We start from the raw sequence: 23865 nt of genomic DNA on the forward strand, positions 1-23865 counted from the left end.
TAGCCCCGCTGGAGCCAGACAGAACTTTAGCTGGTAAGCCACAGCCATGTAGCAACACACAGATTAATAAAAATGGGTTAAATTAATATGTAAGAGTTAGCCAGTAAGAAGATAGAGCTAATGGGCCAAGCATTGATTTAATTAATACAGTTTTTGTGTGAATATTTCTGGGCTAAGCAGCTGGGACCCAACAAGCAGCCTCTTCCTACAAATTGGCGTGCCAGCAATTTGGAGAATAACTGCACCCATATTCCCAAATATTGTTTATAAATGTTCTTTTACATTTAAAGGGGGATATGCTATATATATGGCATAGATCTTGGTTTATTAATATGAATTTAAGGTCAATTTTGTTATATGTATATTTCTGCTCTTGATAAAGGCATTGCGTTTGCACAGCTCATTTAAAAATGTGATGTATAATTAAGAAATATAGGTTAATAGATAATCATCTATAATAGTCAACCTTATAGTCATGTTAGATTTTCTAGATGTATAGAGATATATTTCAGTTAGATAGGTATTCTTCAAATCTTTCAGAGACCTTCATAATATGGTACTTAAAATGTTTAAGAACTTAGGATTTCTCATGACATGAGACACATCTGCTCCTGGCAGCACCAATATACTTCAAGAAAAAATATAGACATTGAAGAGGCTCCTTATGGAGTTGGTTAGCCATTTGGGCAAGAAACTGTTCTTGCCTGGACTGCTTGATGATCTGGACATGCAGAACCTGCAGATTAATGACTGCTAAACTTGCCTAGATGTAAGACCATCCTTCAGGGTTCCTGCTTCAGAAAAGAGTCCACTAGACATTCTGCAGAACACTGTAAAAAGTGAATGACAAACTTCCAATATAGGCAAAAATGTCTTTGAAATTTCCTGCTTCATGGGAAAGTCGGCTGGATAGTATGGGCCAAGCAGTGATTTAACTAATACAGTTTCTGTGTGATTCTTTCAGGGCTAAGTAGTGGGGAACCAGCAAGCAGCCTCTGTACTACACCTTCCCATCTTCTTCTATGAGGGCATGTTAAGAGGCCCGATCTTGTAGTCTTTTGGAGTAATCATAGCCACTCTGATGAAGATGGTAATGGCTATTATGCTTAGGGGACAGTGTTCCACAACAACCTTTATTTTCATTCTTTGAAGGTTATGAGGGAACACTTTTTTAAATAAGTGATCTTTGACTTAAAAGTTTTTCCTTGTATGGTGCACCCAGGCTTGACATAAAGATCCAATCTGAGAAAGTAGATTTTCCCGACCCCTACTGCCTGCAGTTCCACCATCCCAGGAGAGCTGAGCTCATTACATTTGGAACCAGCATCCTCTCGCTCTGAATTTCCAACTGACTGAGACAAGCTCGGGCTGTCAGAAACTGACATACGGGTCATGCCTCTGATTTTTCTAGCCCAGCCTTCTGATTGCAGCACTGGAGCTTCCATGCCCAGGAAAACCGCGTCCCGACTCAAGATGTGTCTAACATACCTGGATGTCCTGAGAGTGTACCCACGTGTGGACAAAGAACGGTCATGCAAGTGTAATTTAAGTCAGATAAAGACAGGAGGAAAGAGATATATTCCGTGGTGGGTTAATGAATATTCTGTAAAAAGGTAGAATTTGAGCTACATCTTCAACTACCTGATATTTTAGTAAACAAAGACTAGGAGTGACATCTGTCTGTAAGGATCTGTGCAAAGGCAGTGGTGTAGAAAATAGTTGTCATATCCCAGGGGCAATGTGTGATCTCATAATGTTAGAGTGTGTTGTATCTCAGTATGAAAGGAAATGTGTGAGAGTGGGTGGAATCCCTTTGTAACCAGCAATGTTACTTGAGCTGGCACTAGGACAGTTCATAAAATTTATCACTCCAGAATCTCCCACTGTGGGCTGAACAGGGATCATTGTAGAAGATCATGTTCTACACAGGAGCTGTAAGATCAGACCCTCAATTTGAGACACAGCGTCTCTCAGTTAAAAAATGACTCAAGAAAGGCATCCAGTTGGGTGGTCACAATAGATACCCCAAAAGGGATTGCAGAGAGGGAGTAAGGTCATGGCAGTTAGAGAAACTAGAGGTGAGAAAATGACTCTTGGAGCTATGTCAATCACTCTTTCCTTGCCTTCCTCAGATTTGCTCCCAGGTTTTAGTTTTGATATCTTAAGATAGTCTCATAGCGATGAACCCTTCTCCTCTCCATTCCTTCCAGATCAGTCATTCCTTTGTATCCTAATAGACATCAGGGACCCATGCAGTACATCAAGAGCGAAGACCTCCTGGTGTGCCCACTTGGCTTTTCTCACAAGACTCTTCGCTCTCCCATGCTGGGCTTATTGTGTTGCTCATCCTTTCCCTGGAACCCCAACCTGATTTTAGTCATTCACCAGCTTCTTTTCCCTATGAAACAAGGTCGCTAAGTCCTACCAAATGATAGCTCAGTATCCCGTTTCTGTTACAAATACTTAGGATTGTTTTTTCCTTGAATGCTTTCCAGAACATAACTTTGTCAAAAGGTGTGCGCAGCATGTCTTCTCTCTGATTGTGTTTCATGTGGTTTCTATAATTAATTGATTCAGCCTAATATTTCACAACTTGGGAACTCTTTGTGCTCATGCATTCTTCCAAGCAAGGTTTTAAAACATAGCAAAGGGTATTTTACCATAAGCTAGTGAATTTTTTATCTAGGAACACCTGTACATCTCTTGCTCTCTGCTTACTTTTCTTTGTTCTCAGCTTATGATATCTCTTTGTGCCGAGGCTGGCTCTTGATACATCTACCCTAGATTCTAGGAGGTAGTTTCTCTTCCTTCATATACATGTATGTTCTTAAATTCTTTTCCTTGTGTTATGCTTATTTTACTTTTTATTACAGATTATCTTGCATCAAATTGGGTCTCTCAGGCATGTATTATGCACATCTACAGAGCTAATGGGAGGACAAAGCAGGAGAATAATGAATTCAAAACCAATATATGCTAAATAAAGAGATGTTATCACAAAGATAATAATAATAATAAGTATATAAAGGACACACTCTGTCACTTAAAAAGGCTGTTTTTATGTTTTGTCAAATCTTGAGAGCATCATACAAATATCCTGAGTATGATACACCAACTGTTTTCTGGCTTGAGAAACCATTTTTCTTTTATTTATCTTTCAATAAATACTTAAACATTTTAAAACACTTGGCTACGTTTCATATGCATAACCATCAAAGTGGATACCAGCCACCACCTCTACTTCTCACATCTATTATAAATGCTTGTGTGGGATGCAGGACAGGGTAGAGCTCATTCCAGGTTGAATTGTAATTTAGTTGCAAAGCATGTTGTTAGCATCCAAGCTTGTCTCTCATTCCAGTTTAGTAAGACTTCCCACTTTGGTATTAAGCAAAACTATCACTTTCAGAGCATTAAGACTAATGAATCAAAATTATTCTGACTTGGACCTCTCCTTCCTTCTTTCCTTCCTTCCTTCCTTCCTTCCTTCCTTCCTTCCTTCCTTCCTTCCTTCCTTCTGTTGACAAGTGAAAACAAGGTATAGGCTAGGTAACATGATTTGCTTATTTTCCATTTCCTATCTCGGGACAGTACCTTCTGATCTGACTAGCCATCTGGAACAAGTGTCTCCTGAGACACAGTCGAATATCAGCTGAGGATTTGACTGCCCTGTCAACATTCTCTTTCTCCTCACACACACATGGTCCTTCCTTAGCTTCAGCCAGGAAAAGTTTGCAGGACTTAGGGATTTGAGAGCTCATGTAATTCTATGGTTGTCCCTTCTCCCAGTGATCAAGAGGGGGCTCTTTCTGGTACTTTGTCTTACCGAGAACGGCAGGTTTTATTATAGTTTAAATTGTCCTCTGTAGTCCTTATCAAGTTCACACATAAATCACGTTTATCTCTGCTCTCAAACGCTAGCTTGGTATTTTTTGATTGAAAGGTCTACTTTGTTTTTCTGACCTTCTCCTACATTTTACAAAATCAAGCTGTGAAGATTCTTATAAGTTCCTCCCAGAGTCTTTCTTCAAGTTGCCAATGTGTGAAGACCTATTTGTTTTTCTCCTTTGGAATCTAGTCTTGCTTTTCAGCTCATATTTTTTTATGGTTCTCAACAGTTAGTTAGAAAAGGTAATGCACTTCTGCATTTACCAGAGGATTTGGTCCTTATGAGAAAAATGACTTTTGACAAACATAAATTACATGAGGAGTGCAAACACTAACCTCTGTGTGCTCTCAAAAGCTGCTTGCCATCTCTGCACCTCTTTAGTCTGAAGGAGTCTTTGAAGATTAAATGTTCTTGAATCTTTTTTTTCTTAAGTCATTACCTTATTGTGTAAGAAGCTGGGGTCAAGTCAGACAATTTGGACAGATTATGCTTTATGTGTATGCAAACATATGAATGATGGGGTCAGTGCATACGTGTGTGTGTGTGCTTGCATGCAGGTATGCATGTGCATATAAACCATACCTGTGTATGTGAAGTCTACTGGACAACCTTAGGTGTCATCCTCAGGAACCCTGCTTACTTTCTTTGACACCTTCCCCTAACTCTGAGATACTGTCATTGCTGGCAACTAAACCAGACTGCTGTCTGAGTTTCAGGGACCCTTGGGTCTCTGCTTCTCCAGTGCTTGGATTACAAGCACCACCACACTCGTTCTTCTCTGTGAGTTAGAATCATACTTCCGGGCTTCCATACTCACAAGACAAGCAGTTTGCTGACTGAGTTAGCTCCCAGTTCCAGAGCCTTTCTTGCTCCCTCCATGCCTAGAAGATGGAAGCTACAAAGGACCCTGTCCCCTTGCTTATGTTAGAAACCCTTAGAGAGGTCTTGAAGATTTTCAAGGCCACTTTCTTAGCCAGTTACTTTCTTAGCACCCTGCTCTGTGATGCTCTGAGCGAGTGGCTGACTGATCTTGAGAATTCTTGAACTTCAGACTTGTAATGCAACAGAGGGGCTTCCTGGTCCAACTCCCTCATTCTATGTAGAAAGAACTTGAGGCAGGAAAGTAAAGTCCTATGCCCAAGGTCACACTAAAGAGAGTAGAGGTGACAGTGGACACTAGACTTCAGACTTAGGAGAGACACACACAGACACCTGCCCTGTTGCTACACTGTATCCTTGAGAAGGCATACCTTTCCAATAATAAAATCCCTTATATTCTTTTTTTTTTTTTGGTTTTTCGAGACAGGGTTTCTCTGTAGCTTTGGAGCCTATCCTGGAGCTAGCTCTTGTAGACCAGGCTGGTCTCGAACTCACAGAGATCCGCCTGCCTCTGCCTCCCGAGTGCTGGGATTAAAGGCGTGCTCCACCGCCGCCCGGCACCCTTATATTCTTTTATCTTACAATGAATACACATAATTTGGACATTAGCTAGTGAAGATTAATATTTCTGTTTTAAAATATGCAAATAAGGCATTTAAATACAAACTACTACTGTTTTCAATGATAAATTATTAGAGATGGTTGGATAGATTTGAGCTGTAACACTAAATAGAGCCCTGAGATTTTTCCCCCTAAATCTACAATTACATGTGGTAACTATTTCAATCTTCGTAATTATTGTTAGTTCTTTACCTAGATTATATTTACTATTTATTTATTTGTTTGTGTATGTGTGTGTGTGTGTATATGTGTGTGTAAGTTTGTATCACATGTATGCAAGTTCCCACAGAGGCCGAAAGAGGGTGTCAGATGCCCCAGGAGCTGGAGTTATAGATGGTTATGAACCCCCCAAAAATGTAGGTGCTAGGAACTGAACTTTGATCCTTTGGAAGAGCAGCAAGTACTCTTACCAATAAAGTCACCTCTTCAGCCCTGAAAATCATTATTGATAAGTACTTTGTGCCCTGTGGTAGGTCAGCAGTATAGTACTTGCTGGTTTCTAATCTAACCAAAGTAACTTATTGCTCAGATATCCTGAGTAATAAAGGAACTGGTATTTCTGTGAGGAATGAAATCATGTTTAAAGAGATTTAATAAATAATTGATACCTCGTCCTGATTCACACTAGCCTACCCTCCAATCCCCTTAGTGATCTAAACACATGTCTCAGCCATAGATTTAGCTGTAGGAAGAATTCCCCCTCAGCCTAATTAGTCAACATTGTATGTGTATGTCTGTGTGTGTATAAAGAAATAAAAATTGTATAATTCTGGGTGTGGGTACCAACATAATGGATATTATTCATAGAATTCTGATTTATCTTCTTACCAGTTAAAAATTGTATTATCCTTGCAGAGTTTCACACTAGAAAATCAAACCCAAATGACAGTGCATGTCAGGTAGCAAGCTCAGGGGACAGAGGAACACAGAAGTCTAACAGTGTTCTTCCTGAGCATCACTTAGTGGTGACGAAGCATCAGGTTCCTAATTTAATTGTTGACATCACTGTAAGGTTTTGTTTTCCACACCAAAAGCAAAGTAAGCCCAGACTCTAACCCAGGGTGTACACTCAAGCAATACTACCGCTTGATTATCTCAGTAGATACTCCTTAAAGTACAGGCAATATGTGCACAGCTCTTTAGCAGATAATGCTGTCCTGACCTGACATTTGTCCAGAGACAAGCCATGTTGTGAACTGAATTTGGAGTCTGTCCAGATGACATTTTCTGTGCTTACAGAACTGCTGGTGGCACTTAAATTTCCCTTATGAGTTGTGCTTCCTTCTGATTTAAAATATATTTACATGCATTAGTTGAGAGCATGTACTGCTCTTGCAGAGTACCAGCATTCGAATCCAAGCCTCTATGTCTGTCATCTTACAAATCCCTGTAACTCCAGTTCTGGGAGATCTAATGTCCTCTTTCAGGCTCTAAGGGCACCTACCCTCAGGTAGCATACCTTCACACATAGACATAATTATAAATAATAAAAATAAAACATATAAATGCTGTTTTCTTTGTGACCTGCCAGGATTGTGTTAACAATTACTTCTGTCTGAATTTGATGTAATTTTTCTTTTTTTTGTTTCTCTTCTAAAATGTTGTTTAGTGTATTTCTTACTGCTTCCATTGGAGCAGGAAGAAGTACAGAATCCCAAGAAGGAAGTGATCAGACCTTGCTTCCAGACTAATCCAGGAGATTTGGACTGGGGTTTTGGGGCGTTTTTCTTCTTCTCTTCTCTTCTATCCTTTTATTCTCTTTCTTTTCTTTTTCTCTTTTGTTTCTTTGGCCTGATTTGTAGAACTTGTGAATCATATGTGTGCTTTTCTTTTATGAGTCATTTGCCTTTAAATATTGCCTTTATTTCCAAAGAGGTTGCACATATGAATGGGATCGCTTTGATTTTTTTAAGGTTTTATATTTATTGGGGGGGGTGTAGCCTACATGAAAATGCAGTGCTCACGGGAGCCAAAAGAAGGAGACAGATTTCCAGGAGCTGGAGTTACAGGCAGTTGAGCACAGCCTAACTTGGATACTGGAAACCGAACACGGACAGGTCCTTACAAGAACAGTGAAAACTCTCGACCAGTGAATCATCTCCCCAACCCTGGAATCTCTTTCTAAATCAGTCCTAATTCATGATATTAGAATCATTTCTTGTGCTTACTTTATTCACTTTACAAATAACATGGATTCTTTTCAATTAAAGCACATAGCAAGCAAAGATCATTAAAAATAGTTGACTTTACAGAATTAAATTTAAAGATAAATTATTCCCAAGATTTTAGAATATGGAGAATATTTTAGACATGGTCTTCATAGAATCATTGATTTTCAAGTAGGAAGAAGAACAGTTTCACCAATGGAATCCCAACTGAAGTAGATTGACGTGGTGGGTGCTGGACACAAGCATTCTCTTGTGAGATTTTAAGCCCAAAGAGCGATTACTCATTAGGCATGGGAAGGGGTCATTTCTTCTGAAAATGCCCTTCATTGTGCATTTTACCTGTAGCAGAAGGGTTCTTACCGAGCACTCTGCTTGGTCAGAGTCCCTTAGCTGAGAAATCATGTGCTATTTGTAGAGAGAATGGAGGCTGTCATTGGAGGTGTCTATCCTCTCATCTAGTATGGGAGTGGATCTCCTGAAACTGTTCTAACTAGGAGGGATATGAATGTGTGGTGTTCTTCCCCTTGGTTCATGTGTTTGAATTTTGGTAGTCAGCTTATCCAAAGCTATGGAATCTTCATTACATGTGGTCAGTCTGGCAGAGGTGAGTCCCTGAAAATGGGCCTTTGAGGACTTTTTCTACCTCCACTTTTGGTCTAGATTTCTTGGCTTCTTTACTGTAATCAGGACAGGAAGAGAACCAGCCATAGACCCTAGATACCTTTGAGTTTCTCTGTGTCACTTTCCTCGTGACTGAGATGCCCTGAGATCATGAGCTAAAATCAAACTCTCCTCTTTGAAGTGTCTCTGTATTTGGTCACAGTGATGGGAAAGGCATCCAATACTCTAGGCATAGCTGCCTTGAACATTAAATGCTATTTTACAAATGGCAAAAGGGGGTGGGAGTTTCTATAAAATAACAGAAGTCAGAATAGAGAACAGAGGTGTATGGAGTGTGGCATACTTGGAATTACGTGGTCATGTCACCACGTAATTTAAACAGTAACTTCTTCCATAGAGTCTTCCTCATAAAATGTTTGGGATGTCGTTTTAAACTACTGGATGTGAGGGCTGGAGGGACAGGTTAGGCCATAAAGTACTTGCTGTGGAAGTATGAGGACCCAAGTTCAGTCTGCAGCACCCACAAAAACGCTGGGTGAGGCTCAACAGTTAGGTGGAGAGCAGTTGAGGAAAACCTGACGTCAAACTCTGATCTCCACAGATATAAGTATGCTTGTGACTATGAACCTGAATAATCGGTACTATACACACACACACACACACACACACACACACACACACACACAGGAGGAGAGAGACACTGATTTTCCATTGTCTTTGTCTGAACCAGTCATTTCTTAGAACCCAGAATTCAACCCATTAGAGGTACATTCCATAGTTGCACACATTCATGTAGAGCACACAGACTCCTCTCTCTGTCTACTGACTAGAGATATTGGAAAGATATTTAGGGCACCAGCCTTTTGGCTGTCAATATTTTAAAGTGTGTGGTGAGTAAAGGGAACAGCCTTCTACCCGCCAGTGGACGGAACAGACTTCGCCTTTTAGTGGAGAAGAACATGTCTTTTGGGGCCCCAACCATCCAGATGCAGGGCAGCTTCAGCATCCACTCTAGAGGAAACAAAGCCGCTGATATGAAGCTGAAGATGAGTCTCGCTTCCGTCTGCACTGTTATTGATGTCAAAAGCGCCTCTCTGCCCAGCTCTGAAAAGCACCTTCAAAAACTACTGAAAACACCCAAGAACTTTAGTGATGAGCTACAAATGGACTGTGGTATTGATAAGGAAGAGTCGATATGTATAGTGAAAGGATGGCTCCTGTGATAAATGGGTCCTCCATCAGTAAAGATCAAATTATTGACTATCTAGGGCAAGGAAAAAAATCTGTCTATAGCTAACGTCTACAGGTGAGAAGAATTAGCCAACAGCAGCAATTCAGAGACAGCTTCAAGAGACAAACAAGGAGAATTCATTAAAAACATCCCAAGTGGACAGGCACATTAGCAAACACATCTGTGACATGAGATATTCAGCAGTTCTTTGACCATACCTGGGCCTGGGTCTTTTTCTTTGGTGTGAATGGCACCGGTTGGTTTTCCCATATTCCCATTCAAGAAGTGTCAGATCAAACTTCACCTCCTCAGCACTTTCTAGCAGAGGACTTCTCTGCCCTCCTGAGAGGCATGTCACCCCGAGACTGTGGACTCTAGAGATCCTGACTAATGTTAATTGTACACCAACTAGATCGCAGGTTGCATGAGGGTACATTAAAAGGACCCTCACTCCTCTGCCCCTTGGGGTCCAGCAAAGAGCAAGGCCCAAATAAACACTGAATCAGTGTGTGCTCATTTTAACAGTTTTGAAATGGTTGATCGTAGGGACTTCAGTCACTCGTCATGTCAGAGTTTAGTGAGGAAACACCACAGGAGATACCCCAAAGGACAATCACAAGGATTAGCCTATCAAAGAAACAAACAAACAAAAGGTAGACTGGCAGTAATTAACCTCTCTGAAACCTGCTGCTCCCAGTTGACACAGTAGAGTCCTTTCTGGCACAGTAGGTTTAATTGGATGCTCTGTGAAGCTCCCAGGGAAGAATGGCAAATCATGTACCACTTTAGATGTGAAAATTCTCCCGTAGTGAGGAGGACATTTGAATAACCTCCTCATAATAACAACACTCAGTCTCACAAGAACCAGCTTCTTGAAAAGCAGAAGTCAAGGCAGAGTAGCTACATGGTACCTGCTGGACACAGTTCCAGAAAGACCAAGGGCTGGTCATAATTTCTAGCTTTTTGAAAACATTGGGTTGTCATCTTCTCATCTTGGATCTAGTCTATGACCGCTCATATAGTGGTAGGCACTTCTTTCTTCTAATGTCATGCCCTCTTCCCTTTGAGGTCTTTAATTAACAGAAATATGTTTTATTGCTTAAATGTGTTCTTTGACAATTTCACAAATGTATACTGATATCATTCCCCACCCTCTGTAATCCCTTACCTTCCTGTCTGCCTCCTATCTTCTCTATTAGTCTCTTCCTCACACCCATACATTCTTGTTAGGTTTGTGACCCCCTGAGTTGAACTAAATAGGGTCTTTTAGTGGCCATGAATCAGGGCTATCCATTGGAGTCTGCTGCGGGCACACAACTGAAAACAATGGTATTCTTTCTCCCATAGTCTATCAGCAGCCAATAGTTCTGGCTAAGGAGTAGGGGCCCACTAGAGTAGCAGTTGTAATATTGGTTGTTTGATAGAGAGATGTTGGAGGCATGAATAAATGGATGAATGATAAAAGGTGTTCCGTCATGAAAGAACCATACGTTGCATGAGAAGAACAACGCGTTGGCCCAAATAAAGAGAGATACAGCCTCGTTGGTGTTTAGCAAAAGATTAATCTATGTGATCTGCTCCTTATTGTAAACACCACAATCGCTACTTCAGAGTTAACAACTAAGATCCACGAGGAAGAGATTCATTTAAAAAGATGATGAACGTTGGCTGGTCTAACAATTTCCTGTAGCTTTGCTGCGTTTCTCTTCCCCACTTAGACAACTCACAAAAATCTGTGAATTGGAAAATCCACACGATTTAAAGCGAGGAAAGCTAAACTGAAGGAAGCCACACGAGTGATAATCAGGACACAGAGGAGTTTCATTGCAGATCAAAGACTTGGCCACACGGTATGAAGTGGTAGTCTCCTCGTGGATCTAACTGAACACACATCCTTGAGAGCACACATACTCTTGATTTATGGGACAGCTAATCTGGCCTCTCTGCTTCAGTCCCTGGCCCATTCATTCATTTCAGAGACCCTTGGAGAATAATCTCTATGGCCCAGGCACTGTTGCAGGCAAGAAAGCAAACGAAGGAGACAGACTTGGCCTATGCTTTTTTGGTGTCTTCCAGGAATTTCAAAATTACAAAATGAAAGTGTAGGTTTATTTATTTAAAATAAGAATTCCATCCTTCCCCCATGTTTGCTTCTGAAGGGAAGGTTTTCGGTATGTAGTAAATTCAGTGTTTGCCCACTGTTGACAAGATAGCTACTCTCTGGGCTCGGAGAGGGCTGCTGACCCTGTCTGCAGGGAACATGTGACTAGAATTGTTACCAGCTTCTTTTAAGAGTCGCTGCTGGGCCTCAGGTTCTGAGAACACAGAGGAGTGGGGAGCCCAGACTGCTGATTTTGCTGATTCCTGTGGGCTCCAGCAGGACACCTTGATGTCACTTATCCAGTGTGTGATGCTATGTGGGCTCCAGCCTCTGCGTGGCTCTTTCATGTACTAGAGGAGGTCTAGCAACAGTGACCCTGAGCCTAAGAACATTTCCTATATGAGATATGTAGGTACATTTTGTTTATTGCATTGATTACTTATAAATATGATGTATTACCAAGAGCTGTAGACAGTGGTAGCCAGTACTATAGAAACATAAGAAGAATATAATATTCTACTGCTCTCTAAACTGTTATCTCTTTATATACCTGTGTGTATATATATACAGGAGTATATTTACATAGTCAATTATATATGTGTGTGCATTTGAGTTACATACACACTCAGTAGAATGACATGTATATGCATATACATGTGTTTAAGAGTTCATCTATATATATTGTCAGTAGTGTGTGTATGTATATAGATAAATGTTTTATATACATGAGTTATGTGTACATTTTAAAGTATTTATGTGTATATAGATGTATTTTATATATGTATGTAAGTCATGTGTAAATTAATAGTATATATATTACTATATAGAAATTCTCAATGGTATATATACATATATAGATGTGAGTTTTATATATATATATGCAATTAGTGTGTACATGTGTATACCCTTTTTGTAGTGTATGTATGTGTAAATATGTGAGTACATGTATATATATGTATGTATACTCAGCAGTATATGTGTGTATAGATGTATGCATGTATATAGAGAAATAGTGGTGCATGTACATCTTTACAAGTCTGAATGAGTGTATATATATTCAATAGTTTGTGTATATGTATATATGCATGTGTGTATATATGCACAGTGATGTGTGGACATGTTTACATGCCTTAATAAGTAGTTGTTTTCTATATGTATACACACATATGCACATACGTTATTGTGTATATATACATATATGTGTGTATACATATAGAAAAGGGTATGTGTGGATATTTATATGTCTGCTTGAGTATATATGTATATATATTTTTGATAGCATATGTTTATGTATATATATGTGAATGTATATAGGTACACATATAAATGGTGATGTGTACATGTTTATATGTCTGCATTAGTGTATACTCAATAGTGTATACATTTGTATATATGTATGCATATATGAGGACATGTATGGACAGTTGTATGTACATGTTTATACTTCACAGGAATGTATATGCCCCACAATGTGTGTATATTTGGCTTCAGATCAGTGGGTGTGACCTGATCTGTGTGATCGGAACTCATTTTGCTCTGTCTACTGAATGTTTTTATGCTGAGCAGACCCACTTTTTTGGCAGATATTGACTAGTGAGGAGGTAATATGAAAACATGTTGCTCGCGGATGTCATTTACAGCCAATGTTTAAACCTGCAGAAAATCATAGGTATTTGCGTCTGTTTGCTAAAGAGCTGCTGTTGATAACGTTCTTACAGGAAATGCTGTACCTGGGTGCCAGCTTCCATGTCTGGTCCCTGCTGCTACCTAGGAAAAGATCTTGTGAAAAGTCATTGGGTGACCTGCTGTTCAAAACACCGACCCTTTTACTCCTCGTGTTGAGCGCATTCTTTCTCTACCTGAAGATCTTCGTTTGAGATGTTTGGTGTGCATGCGTTTGGGGCCATGGGTTTTAAGGTGGTGAAAAGACAGACAAAGTGCAAACAAAGAGTCCACTCCTGTGATTTGCGCCACAGAAGGAGCCACACCATGGGGGCAGAGCTGGGCTTTCTAATTGAGTTGGCTGATGGTCTTTGCTCTGTGCCCATGTGCTCTTAATTGACTACATTGTTTTAGATTTATGCATTAAAACTACGATTCCAACGTCGAAAGCTTCTCTTTGTCACTTTGTAGCTGCGTGGCTTTTAAGCGGATGCCAGAAGCTTATTTTTCTTCTGAGATAAAGTCCCATCTATGGATTTTTCAACTAATTATGTGTCTGCCAATAAATACTTAGAGGATACGCTTTATTTCAATTTATTATTTGTGTTTCCATAGTGTGCCCCCACACTTTCTGTGGGACTGAGATGGTCTAATGGCGTTCACTGCTACTTTTTCATGGCTGTCTTTCTCTTTCTCTCTCCTTTCCCTCTCTTTAACAGCTTCAGTCAGTCCGGTCAAGCATGGCACCGACTTGAACTCGGCAAACTTCCAAGATACCGAGGACATTCTTGACAGATGTGTCTTGGAAGAGTCGGAGAGTGCAGGTGGAAGCCATTTAAACATAGTCAAGTATAAAATGATAAATTTGACACAGCGTTGGGGTCCTCAGGAGTGTGTGGGGGAGGACAGAGGAAGGCTGCTGGCTCTTAGCAGCTGCACTCTCAAATTAACGCGCCCCCCCCCCAGGAGGTCACGGTGTGGGGCTGTTATCTTTTCCTCTTTCATCAAGAATTCAGCTGGACAAAGTACAAAGACGTTATGACGGAGGAGGGAAGCCGGCACCATTAGTTCATTATCAATTCCAAGCTAAACTGCTTAATCCACACAGAAGCTGGAAACTAGAGAAATGTTGACATTTGGAATATTTTTCAAATAATGAGATCTAACCCGAGAAAGGCTGAAATGCAGAGCCGAGCAGAGAGGAACAAATTGCCACCACTAGAATCTCTTTACCTTACCCTGTACAAACAGAACTCTGACTGGGAGGAGAGCGCTTTAGCAAAACAAGGGTGGAGGTGGTCAAACAACGGGAAAGACTGTCGGAACCCTCTATCAGGGAGTAAGATTTACTCTGTGTCAAATTTGCTTACATTGATATTCTCTCTGTGAAAAGGAAAGGTAGGAAAATGTACCAGGAAAAAGGAAATAGCTAGAACCGCTGAGCTGGGATCTTTTGATTCTGCTTTCAGATTGAAGGACGCCCAATTTTAATTATTAATTAATTACAAGATAAAAGAATTGTTACTAAAAATTGAATGACATTGTTGGGCCACTACAAGCCTCGAGCTGCTGGTACCCACCTCATTACCATGACTGAAAGAGCTAGCTCTCTCTCCAGGCTGGACAGACATTGCTTTTCCGTTTTGTCTGGCTACGCTGTCCCCGCCACCCTCTCACATCTTTTTGTGCTGATCTTTGTATCATATTTTTGATTCATCCTCTCTGTAGGCTGTCAGCTTAGTTAAGAGATTTCCAAATTGTGTCGCCTTCCCTGACAGGGGGCCAGCTGCAAACAGTCCCCTGATCCTTCCCGGAGGAGAGATACTGAGATTTAATTTTCAGGGAAAGGTGCAGCCTGCAATCTATGTCAGGCCCCCTAAGTCATCTCGGAACCCCAATAGGCCCAGTTGTGATGGCAAGTGTGTATCAGCCCCCTCCACTGCACTAGGATCCCTTAAAAGAGGAGGTGCAGCTGCGTGCCTGATCCCAGCAACGCTTTCTCTTCTCCATCTGAGGGCACAGGGAGACAGCATCTTTTTATAATGACAGAAATTGCTAAAGAACAAATTAACCCTGCTCCCTGGCATAACACCCCAAAGAAAATGTCGATTTATTTCACTTTAAAAAGGAGATGGTGATGGTAGTGTTGACTGTCCCTACTAAAGATTATTCCTAGATTACTTTTAGTAAGGATTGAAGGTGTCTAGTTCTGACGAGGTTTGTACAGTTCTATATGAACTGTTTCTCAACAAACCTTTTGTTGGGAAGTTAAATCTAGGAATCAGAGGTTTCCTGAAGCGCTCGTTGTTTTTGACACGATGCATCAGCATAATGTCACCCACGATTCCTTAATATAAGTGGACTGAGAGAGAAATTCAAATGGCTTTTACCATCTGATGGTTGTGAACAAAAGGATATGTTCAAAAAGAAACCAAACAGAGTAATTAGAAAATACAGGAGCTGGGGAAGAGTGTTGTAGAGGGAGCCCTGTTCCATACATCGGACATCATTAAACCAGTAATAAAGAATGAATTGCTCTGGCCTCTTCCTCTGTCCATCCTTGCATTTTAAGACATCTTACCCTTATAGGCCTAGAAACCTCTGGAGGGTTCGCTACTGGTCTCACTGCCTTCCACTGAGAATTTGTGGCTTGGTTGTCATGGAGACATCGTATTTCTCCAAGAATTGCTCATATTGATCCGTAGCCAGGCGTAAATGGCCAAGCGAGTGTGAGGAAGAGAGGGGGCTGGGCAGTCCTGTAAAATGACCAGGGCTTGCGGGTCGGAAAGCAGCTCGGAGCAAACACTTAGGGGAAAAGAAAGAAGCTGTTTCGTTTTGGCTCGGGATTTCTTTCTGCACTTTGGGCCGTTGTCTTCTTTTGGGACAAACTGAAAGGAACTTGTTAGTTGCTTGTCATGTCAGATCTTGGGTGCCTGGTCCTGACACAGCTGTCAGCTTCCCAGCTCTGTGCAGTTCAGGGACACACAACAAAGAGGTAGTAGCATGAATTATTTATTACTCTTCGTGTGGATAAAATTCTGTAATAAGAAATTAAGACACTTCTGACAGAGGTGCTTGTTTGCTGAAAAAGATTTTGATGAGACATTAAATTTCCTCGGAGTAGAAACATCTGATAGATGAAATTCCTATAACTGAACAAGGAAAGGGAATACGTTTTGTGTTTCTTATGGGAATTTGGTGGCATAGAGGGACTTTTCTGAAGCTGTGAAATTATGGCAACCCATTTTTCCAGAGGTAAACTTCAGAGTCTAAGTGACTCAAAGTGTAGGGACCCTACAGTGAAGAGCATCACCCTGGAGAAGTACACATCTCTGTTTACTGCGTAGGAGTGGTGTACACATGCACACAAAACCAATGTAGGAGGTTTGAAGTGGTGATATCTAAGACCCTGACTAAGAGCAGTGTGTCAGCAGCTAAACTTACAATGCCATCGTTGCGAAGGGGTACACTGAAGTCTGGAGCCATCATTCTTCCTGTTTTCCCCTGGAATATCATCACTACATCTGAAGTTCCCTTTAACATCTTCACGGGTGTGCAAAATCCCCCTGTTACAAAGCGGAGCGTGCTCGGCCTCCTAGCTGTAACGGCTATTGACCTTACGTAGTTTAATGTAATGCTAACTGACTAATATATTTATTACCTCATTTTAAATGAATAGTCTAAATGTTTAAAGAGTATTTAGAAAAGGAAAACAGAAATGATTTTCCCATACCAAGAGTATCGCTTCCTCTATTCTTCTATCTGAATACTGTCTTTGTTTTTAAATCTTTTCAAGCTGACCCTTAATTCTGGCTTCTGTAGCTGCATAACACTGACTCCAGCCCTCGTTCATACACAGAAAGTCGTAAGGACAAGGTAGCATAGAAAATTTGAAATATATTTTTGAAAAGACATGAATTTACTATCTTAGGTGCTGCTAGTTTTTAGACGCCATTAATAAAAAGGAATTTTTAGATTTTGCGTAAATGTTACAGATGACTTCCTGAGTGGCCTTTGGAGACAGTGGGTTGATTTTCACCCTCACAGTACTGTCCAGCCCGGAGCTGGCCAAGGGGAGCTGTTCATAAATGGGCCACTCTGCATATGGGTCACAGCTCAGAGGCCTGGCTGAGTGTGCTCCCCTCTTCTCTGGAGGGCTGTACCTTACTCAGCTTGCCATTCTGATCTTTATTGGTTCAAGCCTTATACCCAGGTGAGTACCTGGAGTCCATTAAGGTTGGTGAAGCACCTGTCAGCCAGGGTATTCTTGCTATTTCGACCTTGCTGGTGAACCTAGAGGTCTGGTCTGATGGGGAAAGTAACCCTTAGACATGTCTTTTCTTTGAAATAATTCATCAGCCGTGAGTTTTGGCTCACAGGTGAATCCCAAATAGGAGCTTGTGTCTCTGACTCTGTGATGACTACCTATTTCTTCCCCAGCATTTATATGTTCCTGAAACCTGTGGGGATAAGGTTGATTTCTAGTAATAGAAGCTCCAAGGCAGCATCATGAACATGCAGCTCCCTATATGTGATTTTAGGGCCATTAGACCTTTCCTCCTTGGCTTGTTAAGGCCTGGATGCTTCTGATTTTAAAAGTTGCTTTTGCAAAAAATAGTTTTGATATTTTTTTAGTTAACTTCTGGATAAAGCTCAGCCTCGTCTTCCAGGCTGTCTTAGAACACATCCCTTGGCCCTCATTGTCACACTCATGATGATAAAAATTACAGGGCAAGGTTTGCGAGTTTTAGGCTAGTGTTAATGAGAGACATTAGAACATTGGCACAGAAAATTAATAATTTTACCTCCTAACGTTCTTGGGACAGTGTACTTAAAAATAACTTCAGAGGCAGGATAGGTGACTCAGTCAGTAAAATGCTTTCCATGCAAGCGCAATAACATGAGTTTTATCTTCAGCACCTCTGTAAAAAGCCAGATGTAACCCACATGCTGGGGAGGTAGAAATGGGGGATCCCTGGAACTTGCTGGCCTGCCAGTCTAACTGAATCAGAGAGCTCCAGGTTCAATGAGCTGAAAAAGTAACATGGAGAATGGTAACAAGGTTAATCTCTGGCCTACACGTACATGCATAAACATGAACACACACATACATACACACGGGTAGTGCCAGCTGAAAATAGTGGAGAAGACAGAGTTTGAAAGTACAAGGAAAAAAACGCACTAAGTTTCCACATCAATTTCAAAGTAGTTTCTAAGCAGTGTGTGTTCTGCCGCTAATAGAACATTTTAGTGGTTTCTATGTAGCACATTGTGCATGTGGATCTATATACATCACTGCCAATCAATATTACATTTGCATGAATCTGATGAACAAAACTAGAATTCTCACAGAGGATGATACATTGTGAAAAGCCAAGGTGAGGTTTTTTTTTTTTTTTTTCTTTTACTATTCTGGCTCATGAATCACCGGCAAAAGCCAGGAATCAGAAAGTAGGACAGCTCCAGGCTGGCAGTGTTGGAGGGGCCTGATGATGATGCATGAGGCAGAAAATGTGGACAGTGTGAGCTGAGCATCAATCACGGCCACCAAACACAGGCTTATGGCTGAGGCTGAAACTTGCTCTGAAAAAAAGGAAGAACAATGTCAATAATAAAGTAATAAGTTCCTACTGGCTTTGTTTAGCAACACCAATGTTTTAATTAATTTATCCAAAGAGAAAATGTAAACCCCAGCATAATAACTTTTAAAGCAGCGTAAAGCCATAGGCTGATTCACAGGAATATATACATGTAATGATATATGGTACCGTATTTATTTGCTGCGATAATAATTAAAATTAAAAGTCCACTTTTGAATTTTTGAATTTTGAATTTTTCCAGGAGGAATGAAAGTCACAACTTTGGAATTGCATCATTAATATAAAAAAACCAGTGAATGAAAGCACAAGGCTCCACTTCTTTGAACAGTCAAATCAATTTATATCATATCTGCCTCCCCCTCCCATTTTGTTAACCTATACAGACAACTACCCAAATGCTTGAGAGATACATATTTTGATTCTGCACCTTAATCCATACTTCAGCAAATATTTATAAAGCCTGACACTCAAACCATTGTTGTAGGTTTCTCTAAGAACAATTGAGTTACTTAAAATTTGGGGAAATTTGCCTATTTCAAGCCAAGTTCATCATTTTGAAAGATTTTGTTGTTGAGCTTCTTTAAAGCTATGGGTAATGTGTAGGATTAAAATGTAGGTTCCTGCCTTATAAGACGGGGATATAGGTTATCATATAGTGCATTTTACTTCAGGGTAAGAAAGGGATGCAGAAATCACAGGCAATTTTCTCCTTCCTTTTCTGCTCCTCTCGCTTCTCCTTCATGCATCTCTCCTCCTTCTGTCTTTCCTCTTGTTTCTATACTGCACTATGTAACCCAGATATCTGCTTTCTTTCCAGGTCAACCTCGGCATCGTCCATGGATAGCGAAGGTGTGCTCCTGCAGGATGTGCTAGACAGGGTCTTGAAAACGGAATCGAATCTGAACTAACAGAGAAGCACAAACACACTATTTCTTTTCCAACAAATTAAAAAAAACAGTGTTGTCATGGGTCTCTAGTGGCTTCACTAATATGTTAGCCAAGGTGTATTAAAAAATGTTATCACTGATTGAGGACACTCAAATTCTAATTCTAGGATTTGATTGTCTAAGTGAACCTCCTTATTCCTCCTTATTTTCTGTCGCTGTTTGTAAAACAAATGCCAGCTCACAGGTAGAGATTTAACACTGCTTCAAGTGGTCACCTTCTCAGTGCCTGAATATCAGAAGCCAAAGGAATGCACAAGACTCTCAGCTCAACTTTGCCATGTTGAGCTTGGACATAGTGTTTCAGTGGGCGCTTCAGTTCCAACCAGCCTTTACACACCACATCCTTAAACACGAAATGTCCTTTAGTCAATCTGTGACATACAAGAGTGTCTAGTTTTGCAAGGTCCAATTGGTATGGAGCTCTAATGACACCGTGGCAAATGTCTTTAATTAAAGGTTGATGTTATTAGCCTTGTAACCTGAACAGGGGGAGGGGATTCTACTTACAACATGCCACAGCTCATTCTTTGTTAGTATAAACATCCACAATCTTTTCCCAGAAAGAAGCTGGGCCAGCAAAAATTCTAAAACTAAACAACGCAAAGCAGTGTCAACAGAAATGGGTGTGAAGTGCTCATCTGTGAAGCCGGTCTGAATTATGTGCTGTGACTTTTATTGGATGATTTCTTAATTTATAGAAAATCATCAAAGATTATCAATATATAGCTAAATGAATAGAAATATGGCCTAATCCATAGAAAGATGGAAATAAATATATATTATATATACGTATTTTGTCTGTATATGTGTATGCATGGTGTGTGTGTGTGTGTGTGTGTGTGTGTAGTTCATTTCAGTTCATACAATTTTAATTCAACAATTTTCTGAGGACCAGCCTCAGATCCTGTGTTGGGATGCAGCAGTCAGGGGAAAGGAAAGATTCAAAAAGAGAAATACATCACCGAACTGCCTTGCTCTATACCCTTTGAGATTTACAATTAATTATTGAACTAGATGAATATATCTAATAGGAATATCAAAAACTGCAGTGCCATCAAAGTGATGAAAATCCATGTTTCATGGTTCCTAAAATATCATGTCTCTGCATGAAGTTAATTTTGATTTGTACTTACATTGTAATATGTTGTCAATAGTAATAGCCACAAAAACCGTTCTCTTCTGAGCATTTTACGCCTTTGGATAGAGCCGTGAGGAATCTGAAACAAGCTACAAACAAGCTAGGCAGTGCGGCAGATTTGTGCCTTTCAAAGGCATCTCAGGCATTTTGAACAATGAAACAGGAAACATGTCTTCAAAAGGAGAAATTGTAATAGTTAAAACCAAGTACATGCTGAAACTCTGGTATGTTTATTAAAAATGAGTTTTATTATTTTCATAAATATGTCCTTTGCACAAAAGACTAACAGTACATTGAAATCATTGCTGTACTTAACATATTTTCAGGTCTGGAGAAAACAATATTGAATCCTTGATCAATATTTCATGGTGTCAGCAGTGGTGGGAGATCAGACATGGGGAAACCCTGACCTCACCAAAGAGAAAGTAAGGTTCTTCAGCACCGTAAGCTTGAGTCTCTTCAAATTCATTTTAAATGACTTCATCACGATTAAAATTTTTTTTTCAATTTCTAAAAACCACCACTCTAAAACAAAAACTTTAAATCCTAAACTGAATTCGGATTAGAACTGAGTTTGTTAGAACTGAAATGCTCATGGCAGTCCTGTTTAGGATGCAAATCCCTGGGGCTGTTTGAAAATGCTCCTCCTACGAACACTGTCTCATGTCCATGCTTTCAGTGATTTCTAGTTTAGGAAAACTTGAAGTAGCAAGTGGTCCTATGACTAGTTAGGATCACGACCACTTGGCTCCTCGGCTTAGGTCTGTCTCTTGGTGAGCACTGGAGTACGTGAGAAACTGTTTGGATTCAGAGTTCCGTGAATGTATTGAATTGTTGGTTTGAAAGAAGCTTGCATTTCTTTTCGGCAGTCATCCGGTAGTATCTGTGCCTGTCTACACCTCCATACAGAAACCTAATGCAGAATAAAACTGCATCTTCAGACATGAATGTCGTCATCACCCTTCAGGCACGTTGTGGAGTGAACAGCCCAGTCTTTGCTGGCGGTGCAGAGGATGGAGCTTAGGAAGGTCTTTGGTGCTAAGAAGCTACCCTGGTGTGCCCTGGTGATGTGGGCTTCTTGGAGCCTCATTTCTTTGCCAAGCTTCCAAGCACTTTTCACCCTAAGAGGGCTCCATGTGATAGCTTGTGGGTGGCGATGCAAGCCCTGGAAAACACCCAATTAAAGCCAAATGTGTGGTATCATAAACACACAATCGGACAGCCTCAAATCTTCCCTTGCTATTTTAGAAACTAAGCTTAGACTTCCTAGAACATGTTAATATTAGGAAATAACAAGAAAACCTTACAGTAGGTAGGCTGTCTTCAGGGGCTGGCATCTGCGGTCATATTTATCTCTTTTGTATGTCCAATTTCCTGCAATTTTAAAATCCCTTTAGAGATGCTTTAGAGATGTTCAATCAATGTTTTTAGAAGCTATACTGGTTTTCCTTGGTCTTGCAAAGGCACATTATGGTAATCTGCTTTTCAGCAAAAAGATGTATATGCTGTGCATTTAAACTGGAGTGTCAGAATATTTTAATCCCAATTGAGTTCAGTCTCCATTTCGCAGAATGGACTCTTGTAATTTTTTAAGTTTAATTTACACACAGTTCATGTGATCAGTTATTTTAAGGCGTTGTCAGAACTTTTTGTTGTCTACGAAATGGATTCCAATATGTATCCGATGTGCCAAAGTTGCCATTCATTTCATAGTCTCTACTGTGTAAATATCTGTGCAATGCTTAGCATTTATTAAAGATTTTCTAAATTAGCAGTAATCCAGTTTAAACTTGTGAAGTGTCTCGACTGTTGGCTTCCACACACAATTAAATGCCACCCCCCACCACCACCATGTGCAGTGGCTCTTGCCTGGGTCACTCTGGTCAGCAAAGAAGGATCCTTCAGAGGCCGTGTGAAGAAAAAGTACAGATTAAAAATAGCCAATCTTCCAAGGGAATCTACTGCTGGAAACTCTCTTCGGGCTTAGGTCCAATGGAGAATGGCAGGGGTTAGGTCAGCTCACTACTGGGGCAGAGACCGGGGTGAGCCTGCCCGGCCACAGCTCTCCCACTCTCTTTACATTCATTCTAACTTCCCCGGATCTCATCATCAAACCTAGGATAGCTTACTTTTTTTTTCAGTTAGGGTTTGATAAATATTGCACTAAAATGTTTGTCTTGATTAATTCTATTTTTTTTTAAAAAAATCATTCCTTATCTTTGGTCCTGCTCCTTTACTCTTTAATAAATACGTTTTTGCCTCCCCACCCCAAAGCAATTTGCATACAAACAGACTGCGATGATTGCATTATTGTTTGCATGATTATAATGATACAGAAAATAAACAAGTAAGCGAATATTACATAAAACTGGTATTCATAGAGCCCCTAAACATGTTTACATTGTTTTTCTGTAATAAAAGAGAAAAATTCTTGGGGTCTTGGCCTCCGCCTTTTAATGGTTTCGAACACCTTTACCCTAGTGCTACAACACATTTTCTGTCATCAGTTGTAAAGATCCTTTTTGTCTTCAGTAGCCCGATCCTTTGAAATGCTGTGGGGATATTTACTCAAGGATACAAGATCTTTAACAGCAATGACGAACAGTCCATATTTAGTACACGCCCAGCCTGAATCTGTAAAGTGCCAAATGCCAGCAACATGCCAATATTCATAACAGTATGAAAAAGCAATAATTAGTTGGCACGTGCCTCCTAAACCCATCATTTACTCACTTAGCAATCATTTTAATTGTAATTATCTACAGAGTCATCAATCGCCTTTTAGATCCTGCCTTTGCAGATTCTACAGGGAAGGTGTTTGCACAATTTCTTCTAAGCTAAAAGGAGAATCTATGCTCTCTGTTCTTGACACACCACATGCGTCTGTGATTTTTTTAAAAGAAATTCCCTGTTAATGCTTCAGGGTCAACTGCTTTGCCTATCAAAAATAGCCTCTCTTGTCTGTCATCAGAACCCTGCTACTCTGCATCTCTAGTTGTAGCCTATGT

The 23865-nt window shown here is 40.3% G+C and overlaps 2 protein-coding genes across 11 annotated transcripts in view; one reads left to right on the top strand and one right to left on the bottom strand.

The window, feature by feature from the left end:
* Nucleotides 1-20383, top strand: part of Wdr72 (WD repeat domain 72) — a 152426-nt gene extending 132043 nt beyond the window's left edge. For both annotated transcript variants that reach the window (XM_038321935.1, XM_038321936.1), the window contains exons 18-19: nucleotides 13892-13996; nucleotides 19590-20383. In XM_038321935.1, the coding sequence (XP_038177863.1) occupies nucleotides 13892-13996; nucleotides 19590-19645 (161 nt within the window). In that variant the 3' untranslated portion in view covers nucleotides 19646-20383. The remainder of the gene's footprint in view (nucleotides 1-13891; nucleotides 13997-19589) is intronic.
* Nucleotides 20384-21355: 972 nt separating this feature from the next.
* LOC121677115 overlaps nucleotides 21356-23865 on the bottom strand; it is an 80463-nt gene continuing 77953 nt past the window's right edge. For all 9 annotated transcript variants that reach the window (XM_042054666.1, XM_042054663.1, XM_042054668.1 and 6 more), the window contains one exon: nucleotides 21356-22022. In XM_042054666.1, the coding sequence (XP_041910600.1) occupies nucleotides 21795-22022 (228 nt within the window). In that variant the 3' untranslated portion in view covers nucleotides 21356-21794. The remainder of the gene's footprint in view (nucleotides 22023-23865) is intronic.

Source organism: Arvicola amphibius, chromosome 3 (assembly GCF_903992535.2).
Source record: "Arvicola amphibius chromosome 3, mArvAmp1.2, whole genome shotgun sequence".
Classification (NCBI taxonomy): Eukaryota; Metazoa; Chordata; class Mammalia; order Rodentia; family Cricetidae; genus Arvicola; species Arvicola amphibius.